Here is a 10,808-nt window from a genome sequence, read left to right as displayed (position 1 = left end):
GCTTCTCAACAGCCCTTTGCTATTACATTTTGCTGGGCTTGTCACCATGGCAGCAAATTTTCCATCATCTGACATGTGTCTGTGCATGGCCCCACACTCACACACGCGCACACACACATGCACACATGCACACACAAACACACACACACACACACACACACACACACACACACACACACACAGATTCAAATGCATGTTTTGTTTTTGTGATGTGGGAGGGTTGTACATAAGTCTTTGAGTGTTCTTCGGTCCAGCTGGTTCACTCCACATATGAACAAAATTCATATAGCCTGCTGTGACAGGAAGGGCAGCTGTGTCATGGATACAGCATATTACTTTTGCTTTTGCTGACACCTGCTGCTGCCATCATCATCATTATTATATTAAATATTAATCATATTACTGTAATCATAAACCAACATTACCCTCTCCTAAAGTCTTTGTGCTCTCCCTCCCCACAGGCCGGTGGTTCTATCTGATGGTGGTTCTATGTGATGGTGGTTCTATGTGATAGTGGCTCTATCTGATGGTGGTTGTCCCTGCAGTGGCCTGCTGTGCGCCTGGCTTACTACTCACAATTACTTGAATCATTTCTGTTATAGGAATTGAATGTATTATACATTGTTCATTCTGTACATGGCATCCATTGTAGAGATGGTGGTCGACTTGGTCGAGGACCTGGGTGTCGCCATCGACAACAGACTGAACTGGAAGACCAACATCAACGCCATCTACAGGAAGGGGATGAGTTGACTCTTTTTCCTGAGGAAGCTTCGATCCTTCCATGTATGCAGCAAGATGTTGGAGATGTTCTATCAGTCTGTTGTGGCCAGTGCTTTGTACTTCGCCGTGGTCTGCTGGGGGAGCAGCATTGGAGCCGGTGACACCAACAGACTTAACAAACTTGTTAAGAAGGCCGGCTCCATCATTGGCTGCAAACAGGACAGCTTGGAAAAGGTGTTGGAGGGGAGGTCACTGAAGACACTGTTATCCATATTGGATAATCCTGACCACCCCCTTTACCACCTGCTACAGGGACAGCGGAGCACGTTCTCCAACAGACTCCTTCAGTTCCGCTGTACAGGAGATCATTCCTGCCCAGTGCAATAACACTTTACAATAAATCATCCCAGGCTAAATAATGACAATAATAACCCTGTACTGCTGTGATGTTGCTGCTCTTCCTCTTCCTCTTCTCCTTTTACAAATTATAATTATTGTCTCTTTTGGAAGGTTATTCTTTTGTTTCAGTTTTAGTTTATTTAATTTAATGTAATTTAATATTTCTATCTTATTATATTGTAAATAATGGGTATCTTTTTACTCTTTTTTCTTCCCTGTACAGGCTGCTATGATACCAAATCTATCTATATAGTCTGTCCATCCCAGGAGAGGGATCCCTCCTCTGGCTTCTCCCTAAGGTTTCTTCCCTTTTTTCCCTCTTGGAAGGGTTTTTTCGTTTTTTGGGGAGTTTTTCCTGTGCCGATGTGTGGGTTTCGGGACAGAGGATGCCGTATGTGTACAGACTGTAAATCGATTTTGGGCTATACAAAATACAATGAATTGAGTTGAATTTAACTTTTCAAATACGTCCACATGCAACCTTTAAAGGGATAGCATGTGCCATTATGTGCTATTGTGCTAACTGTTTGTGCGTGCAAGCTTTTTTCTGACATATGTCACACTCCTGACAGATATGCTTGCCTTTGTTGTTGTACGGCGAACAAAGAGCCAATTTACTTATTTAGGAGATTAACTCATTGAAAGATGAAAAAACCCTCACATCGTTTCAAAACCATGTTCCATTCTCTCTGTCAACATTTCTGCATTGATGAAATATTTACATTTGCCGTTGGATTCTTATAATATAAGCCCAACTCTCAGTTATTTCTCCGTGCGGCGTCCAACAAGTTACTCTATCTTTAGACGTGTTGCAAAATGAAAGTGCTAACAATCCCCTGTAGACGTCCCAGGCACTTGACATCAATGCGCGCAAAACAAAATGAATACAGAGGAAAAAAAGGAGGTGATACCTAGAAAGGAGAATTGAGAGAGTGAGATGGAAGGATAAGGCAGAGCTGATATTCTTTCTCTAATAAAAGCGACAACCAGCCAATGTTGCTATGGCGACCTCCTCTCTCTCCCTTCCTTTCAGCGAGCTACCACTTATCCATGCAGCCTTTCAGTCAGCAGGGCATGTGGGTGTGTGTTCGTTTGTTTGTCGGCTCCAGAACGAATCAAGCAAATGAAGGAGAAAGCCATTAGAGAACCAAGTCAAGCTGCTCTCCACACAGACATGTATAAACATACAAAACAATATGCATTAATACAACATAATAATATCTAATAATAATCTTGGTTACTATACACCCACTCAAATACACACATATCCTCACTACCACTCGCTGTAAATGTGAACTACAATGAAAAGAAAAGATAAACATTACCAGGTTACTGAGTGTGTCTGTCATGTTGGTCCCCCATTAGCAAAGGGCCACTGATCATGAATGCTAAAGGTGAATTGTATACAACACAATAGAACCACTTTAAAACTGTAATTCGCTGGGTGTAAAATTATCAAGAGCTGTTGTAAGTATAGTAGTAGTATTGCACATCAAGAAGAAAGTCTCAAACTAAGCTAAACAAGCCCAAAAACTGCATTTTGAAAAATCTTTTAATAATCTCTCAGTGCTAAAAGGAAAAATGCATGTTTTCATGCAATTTCCCAGCTGCTACCATCATCATTTGACCCAATAAATACTCCGGCTTTGTTGACCTTTTGGGCCGATTCAATGTTTAATAATTTTAGAAGCACACATGAAATAAATGTTTAGTTAATGTATCTTTTATGTAAAAAAAGATAACTTCGGGGGATGGGGCAAAGCAACCGCCCACGCGTGAGGACCACCCCGTGGACCGCCCAATATAAAACATTTTGTTGAGAGAATCATTGCGATGCTAAATTTCAGGAAGACCTACAAGTCAAAGATGTAGCACTCTCTATGCAATGTGCACTGTAGGTTTTAATAATTTGGAGACTTTTCCACATTGAAGCTTAACAAAAATCAAATCGCAGTCTATTCATGATGTTAAGGCACACCGTAAAAACTGTTTTACACAATCATCAATTTAAAGGTACTGTTATAAGGACACAGAAATAACAACTTTCATCCTTTAAACTTTGTCTCTCTTGCTCCTTTCCCTTTTGCAATCCATGACCTGGCATTGTAAGCAGGTCGTTGATTCACAGACTATGGCGCGGAAAATAAAATGCCAGCAGGGGAAAAAAATATCCAGAAAAATAACACAGTGTAAATAATAAGAGAGTCAATTTCTTTGCCTCTCTGCTTGTGAAACAGAAAGAGTATAGGCAACTGAGAGGAGGAGAGATGTGAGCGACAGAAATCCTGCTGCAGAACACACCTCATCTCCATTTTAGCTGGAGAGAGAGAGAGAGAGAGAGAGAGAGAGAGAGAGAGAGAGAGGGAGAGATTCAGTCTGTGCCAATTTACTCCTCGGCTCCAGTGACACAGAGAGGAGAGCTGTGGAAGTGATATTTCAACAACCGTGTGACCGAAAGGGAGAAAACGTGTCCTGGCACGTGAGGCATTTGCAAACAAAGGCTGAGCAACTGATGAACGGTAGACACCATGGAGAGAGAAATGTAGCCGGTGCTTCAGTTGCGGTAAGAAACCTGAAATATATTGATGTCATTTTTTAAGCAAACAGGTCATTGCAGCCATCAAACAGCCGAGCGTCTGCATGCACGTTCACTCCCAGTGAAAGCAGCATTGATTCAGAGGTTTCGGTAGCAGGTGTGTGTTCATGTTGCTCTCTTTTGCCAAACACCATAAGTTTGTGCATCTGTGTAATTGTGTGCATGCTGGAACAGACGCACGGAAGAGCAATGCATTGTTTATTACTATCAATGTTGAGATCTGCGTGAGACACCTTTCTCTGTCTTACATCCATCTCCCTTTCTTTATTCCAACCTGCATGTGTTGTGACTGCACAGAATAAACAAACCCTTTACATTACGCATGTAGTTCTACGCCGTACTGAAATTCTCAATTTTCTGTTCATCTGAAAATTGTTTCTCTGTCTATATTTTAACGGAGTAACAAAGTAAAATGAAGCGACGGCATGGGGATAGGGGGAGGCATGTTCAACTTCTTCAGAAGCACTCATGCTTAGAACCTTCAAGCCAATGACTTCTGGAGAGTTGCCCATATGAGGTTGAAATCAATCAATTAACCCGCACCGGTCTTAAAGGTGGAGGTGTTCATAGCAAATGGTAAAATCCATTTTTTGTGTGTCGGGTAAAGACACAATTGCAGCATGACGGACACGTGGGGTGAATAAGTTATGACAAAAGCTTTATTTTAGAGAGTATACACAACGGGAAAACAGTCTTGGATCAGCTCACGTGGCAAAATCAACTCTGTGGAACTTCAACGTGAGAGTGATTGAGCTAATGAGAGGACTGCGGCTGACACGAGCACTGAATGACCACATTAGACGAGTAGTGCAGAGAGACAGACTGGCTGTGTCTCATTTCCGTGCCTGCATCCTCCGAAGGACAGAGCCTGCGGGGTCAACGTGGGCCGGGTCCTTCAACGGCCGCATAGTCTAAACCGAACTCTCTCCGAAATGAGCCGGTCTGGCCTACGGAGGGATTTACTGGTTTTCACCAGGTTTTTCTTCCCCACCTCGGTTGCCTGGCAACCTGCTGTGCTTGACAGTGAAAGCCTTATAACTCAAAAAACATATGAAATGCAGATAGAGATGTTAATCTTCATGTCTCCATTCTGAATACAACCAAATCTGCATTGGGCCACAATGCATGATGGGATATGCTTGGCCGCAAGGGTTGACAAATGCAGCCGCTGGATTGGGACATAGCTTGAGTGTATGGGAGCACAGCTGGGATAATTTGATCATTTTCTGTTGGCTTGGTTGCAATCAAGGGTACAGGTAGATACGTTTAGCTGATTGGCAGAGGTATCAGCTGTGTGGGTGACTGTGTGGGAGGGAAATAGATCCATTTATTTGTATGTGAGAATTGTGTGACTAATTCTTTAATAGTTCACAATTCAACACAAATACACTCACCGCCTGTGGCCCAGTATTTATATACATAAATATGTGTGTATATATATATATACCACACATCCACTTTCTCATGCCAAGAAATCTGACTCTGGTCCAAGCCGTGTTGGTTACTCCCCACCCCTGTCAACCCTAGCGTCTGGGTCGCTATATATATATATATATATATATATATATATATATACACACAAGTGTGTGTGTGTGTGTGTGTGTGTGTGAATATTTTCATACATGTATATATTATATGAATAAATACAACTGATATATTGGTTGAGCCTTTGATGAGAAAATATATATCTGTCTACTGGCCAGTTACACTAAACTTTCAGAGATCTGAGTCAGAAGAGTCAGGGGACTAATGAGGGCTGCCAAGAGCAACAATATTCACCGTGTTCCTCCAGAGACTGTAATGAACGGAGACAGAGTTATAAAAGCAGCCGCTGACTCATGCAGATTTCACAGTTCTTTTCTGAATAGTTCAATTACAAAGTCCTTTAGTCCTGATATCTGGAAAACACTGAAAACACCAAGAGCTTTGGAGAGTAACTAACAAAATTGGGGGCGACATCAAAATTAGATGATAAATCCATTATTGAGCAGGTTGCTTATGAACAGATGAGATGAAAGTGAAGGACCCCGAGACGGTACCTGCACATATGCTTTTACTTTTACAGCTCAGAAGTTGATAACCTCCAGCAGTCATTACATACAAAGTTATTTCATTTATTATGTCCATACAAATAAACAGCATAATGTCTGCATGCTATTGGTTTAGCATTTCTACTCCTTCTTTTGGGGAATAAACTTAATCTCACCACACTTTCTCCTCATCCGCTCACACGCGTTAGAGCCTGCAGAGTCGTACAATACTTTCTATAAGTCATGTTTATCATACCAGCCGCCAAGATGGAAAGACTCGTTAAAAGTTAAGTTCTAATAACACCGTCATTTTTTAATCATGCAGAACTTTATTACAGGAAGCGGATTGATTCATAAAAACTTGTTGAGGCCGGTTAAAAATGAAATGAGTTTTTGCATGTTGACTTTCTCGGTCATTGCGACTTTATCTGGGTTCTCATCAACTGATACACGAGCAAAACAAATTACAAATAAAATCTGGCTGGTAGATATGTTTCCATAGTAACTGTGCAGTAAACCTTCTCGACCAAAACGAGCCATTCAAGCTATATTTGCCTGAATGCATCATAGTTTAATCCTTCAAGGCTTGTACTCTATACACGCAATAAACAACGATTGAAATAGGTCACTAATGTGGTAAATAACTAGTTTTTGATGATCACAGCAGGAGACAACAGGGTCTGGTGGAATGGGAATGATTTCATACTTTATTTCCTCTAATCTCCTGTTGCCGGTTTCCAACCAATTCACATCTGAAAAGAAGTTCTACTTGTGACAAAATGAAACAATCCGCTTTCAAAAGAATTATCAAACACTTCTCCTCTCAAAGTTGAAGGCTCTCTGTGATGGATTTTTCTAACTTCATAAAAATGCTGGTGTTGGTGTTGTACCATGCTGTGGATTAGAGTGTCTGCTAACTACACTAACTGTAAATACTGATGTAACTGGTGTGTCTGCGTCTGTGTGTGTGTGTGTGTGTGTGTGTGTGTGTGTGTGTGTGTGTGTGTGTGTGTGTGTGTGTATGTGTGTGTGTGTGGGGTGGGGGGGCGGGTGTATTAAAGCAGCAGCTAGAGCCATACACTCTTACCCATAACAGCCTTGAGTACAGGAACTGATAATATAAAAGGTCCTCAGGGTCTTTTTAACTGTTACATAATAAATAACATTTGTGGGATGTGGGAGCACTGAACATTGAATGTGAACCACTGACATTAAATATTAAAATGCAGCACAATTTCCTCGCTCCTGCATATTCACTTTTTTCTTTTAGGCTGATAGAAACCCCGGGGATTACAGCAGAACCACACTTCTTCCTCTTTTTTTCTTTCTTTCGTCATTTGTTTGTTTCTTACTATGTCCGTGTTTTGTGTTGCTCTCGAAAACAAAAAATCTGCATCGTTTTTTTAGCCTTTCCCTAAATTCTCCCTCACTCTTCTCACCTGTGGAACATTTCTGTAATTTCCATCCTTCAAAACTTTATGTGATCCTGCCGAGACATCCACTGCATTTCAATTGCAAACCTTTTAGTTCAGAGTGGAAACTGATGAGGAATAATGCTGAAAGATCTGTTTGTATTTTGGTGACATATTCCTTTTTAGCAGACTATTGCAAAAAACGTAATTTTCTTGATTAATTTAATTTCTGTCTTTTTCTCTCTCGTTCTCTTTATTTCTCTTCTTGTGTTTCTGACTGAACAGAGAGCCGCTGTGCTGGGGTCCTTGTCTTCTTCATCTGTGGCAAGGATGTGAGATCGTTGGTGTGACAACAAAGGCGTTATCCATCTACAGTCCTATCACCTAAACTAAAGGTTGTGCCTACAGAGAAATCATACACATTTCAGCGTTTTTCTGATGCTCTTGTGTTAAACTCTCTATTCGGTTTAGAGCCACCTGGTCTACCTTTTACTGTCGAGACACATCTTAAAAAAACGGACATAACATACATTTCTGTTCTGATTCAGCTCACACCTCACACAGACCTTTCCGTACTTTCTCTGAATCAGCTCCTGTGACCGTGAGGATTATGAGGCCGACTTTAGTGCTTCTACAGTCACAGTGTCTCCTGTGTGTGTTGGTTGGTGTAAGTGGGCCCGGCGTTGTGGCTTCGCTACCTCACACACTACCATGGCACGTCTCCTGCCCAGTGAGGTGTATGTGTCAGATCAAGCCGTGGTTCTCCCCTGATTCTGTCTACCACGAAGCTCCCACTGTGGACTGCAACGACCTGCTCCTGACCAGGCTCCCCTTACCCATACCCCCAAACACACACACCCTGCGCCTGCAAAGTAACCTTCTGTCCAGGCTCGACACTGTGGTGCTGCACGGACTTGACAATCTCACCGACCTCGACCTTTCCCAGAATCGTTTCAGCCGTGTCGAGACAATCACTCAGAGCTCCCCCCTGTCCTCTCTACTGTCGCTCCACCTGGAGGAAAACCATCTCAGTCAACTCCCTGCAGCTTCATTCTCATCATTTCCAGCTCTGCAGGAGCTCTTTCTCAGTCATAACAACTTACACGTGATAGCACCTGGAGCCTTCACCGGTCTGGACTCCCTACTGCGTCTGCATATCAACAACAATAGACTCATCACTGTTGACCCTCGGTGGTTCAGGCCTTTGCCTCTCTTGGAAGTTCTCATGCTTGGCGGAAACCCTGTGGAGGCCCTGCCTGAGCGGGGTTTCCTGGCCCTGAAATCACTCCGCAGTCTTGTCCTTGGTGGTATGGGCCTTAGAGGCTTGGCTGAAAAAGCACTGGAAGGGTTGGATGGCTTAGAGAGCCTCTCCTTTTACAATAACCTGCTGACAAAGGTTCCCACTCAGGCCCTGATGAGAGTGCCAGGATTGAAGTTTCTCGATCTCAACAAGAACCGCCTCAAACTCATCGAGACAGGGGCCTTCCGAGACATGGTCCACCTGAACGAGCTCGGCCTGAACAACATGGAGGAGCTAATGTCCATTGAGATAGCCGCCCTGGAAAACCTTCCGGAGCTGACGAAGCTTGAGATCACCAACAACCCGCGCCTGTCCTACATTCATCCTCAAGCTTTCATCCAGCTCCCTCGGCTCGAGAGTCTAATGCTCAACTCCAACTCTCTGAGCGCGCTGCACCAGCACATCATGCTTTCCCTGCCGAGTCTTCAGGAGGTCAGCTTACACTCCAACCCACTGCGCTGTGACTGCTTGTTTCACTGGGCTGCAGAGGAGGCCTCTCGCCCTCGAAGTGAAGACGCACGAACACCTCGAATGGTGCGTTTCATCCAACCCCAGGCCACTCTGTGCTCTGAGCCGCCAGAGCTGAGGGCTCGTAGGGTGCGGGAGGTGTCATCCAGGGAGATGTCGGCCTCATGCCTCCCAATGATCCCTACCAGCTCCCTCCCTTCGTACGTTGGGGTGAGAGAAGGAGGGAAACTGATCTTGCACTGCAGAGCTCTTGCAGATCCACAGCCTGAAGTGTACTGGGTGACTCCCTCCGGGCTGAGACTTGGTCCTGCACCGAGCCACGCAGCCAAAGTCTTACCAGCTCCCGCTCCCTGCCACAGCCTGCACTCATCCAGCGTCTCTCCCAGCCAACCTCGAGATGATGCTCCCTGTAATCCCTCTAAACTCTACCGTCTGTTGCCCGAGGGAACTCTGGAAATGAACACGGTCACCTCCAGCGACGCAGGATTGTACACTTGTGTAGCTGAAAATGCACTGGGAGCAGATACACACAGCGTTACTGTGGGTGTGCATAGCAGAGAAAACAAAAAAAAGAGGGGAATGCGGTCTAATAAGAAGGGATATAAGCTATTCAGCAACGATGCCGGATTTGAGGTGAGGGAGGTTGGACAACACTATGCCATCCTGTCATGGCTGAGCGGGCAAAATCTCCCTTCAACTCGTCTGTCCTGGCAAGCCATATACTCAAACGCACACACGCCAACATACAGCACACGCATCATGGCTGGTACCCAGAGCTTCAACCTGACCCACCTGCAGGCAGAGACCTTTCACAGAGCGTGTCTACATTCAGGGACCGGTGAGGAAGCCACGCGTGTCACCAAGAGATCCGGAGACAGCAGAACGCCTCAGTGCGTTTCATTCAGGACGAAGGACGTTCCGGTGCCTCGGCCCAGCTTGCTGCTGAGTCCAGAGCTGACCTCCACAGCAGTCACACTACTGCTGCTCGCTATCATACTGCTGCTGCTGGCAGGCCAGGGCTGGGACAATGAGCAAGGAGCACACCACAGTACCGTCCTGCAGAAAATCAAAAGTCCCAAGTCTCCAATCATCATCGTCAATCAAAAGACAGGAGGCACCTTGGCCGAAGCAAAGTGAAGAACTGCTTTAACATCAGGACTGCTGCAATGATAAATAAAAACAAAAAACACTCAGACAAATGTATACAAAATGTCAATTACAGCCTAAACGTTGAACTTTGAGCTAGAAGAGAGCAGTCATAGATGGTGCAGAGAGATTTGTATTTATTTTATATGAAGTAAAAAGTATATATTGACATTGTTTGTGTGTTAATATGTGATGTAAAGAACGCTTCCAGAACTCTAACCACAAAAAATGAAGGTGGACAATCATAAGCCTTCTGCACAGTGAGCAAACGCAGAAGAAACAATGAGTCTGAGGTGCTGATAACTACTGGACTGAAATGAAAGGCAACACGATTCAATCCAGGGACAGATATTTACAGAGGAGAGCGGCTCAGCCCTGCAGGGTATTCGTCATGTTTTCTGTTTACATGTTCCACAGAATGAACCATTCTTTCTCTGAGCAGATGAAACTCTGTCCGTGTGAAGACTGATCCGGAATAAAATGATTGCATTGATGTGAACCTTTTTGCTTCAGTACCTTGGACTGGGTAGCTTGTCTTAAAGTACATCATACAGTTTGCTCATCCTGAGTCCGCACCTAACAAGCCCAGTCTTCTCTAAGCATAACAGTGATCTAAAAGTAAAAGTGTTGAATTCTTTTTTGAGCTATTATTCAATAAAGTCTTTTTACAATGTAACTGTTTATGTCTGTTTTCTTGCCACAACCCAAACTCAATCCAGGAAAACATATTAAGA

At 43.9% G+C, this 10,808-nt stretch overlaps 1 protein-coding gene across 1 annotated transcript; it reads left to right on the top strand.

The window, feature by feature from the left end:
* Nucleotides 1-3,495: 3,495 nt before the first annotated feature.
* Nucleotides 3,496-10,747, top strand: LOC120834886 (leucine-rich repeat neuronal protein 2). Its single transcript, XM_040203237.2, has 3 exons — nucleotides 3,496-3,685; nucleotides 7,446-7,555; nucleotides 7,751-10,747. The coding sequence occupies exon 3, from the start codon at nucleotides 7,771-7,773 to the stop codon at nucleotides 10,063-10,065; it is 2,295 nt and encodes a 764-aa protein (XP_040059171.2). The 5' UTR covers nucleotides 3,496-3,685; nucleotides 7,446-7,555; nucleotides 7,751-7,770; the 3' UTR covers nucleotides 10,066-10,747.
* Nucleotides 10,748-10,808: the final 61 nt, after the last annotated feature.

This window comes from Gasterosteus aculeatus, chromosome 17 (genome assembly GCF_964276395.1).
Source record: "Gasterosteus aculeatus chromosome 17, fGasAcu3.hap1.1, whole genome shotgun sequence".
In the NCBI taxonomy this organism is placed as follows: Eukaryota; Metazoa; Chordata; class Actinopteri; order Perciformes; family Gasterosteidae; genus Gasterosteus; species Gasterosteus aculeatus.
This window is presented reverse-complemented; position numbering and strand designations above follow the sequence as displayed.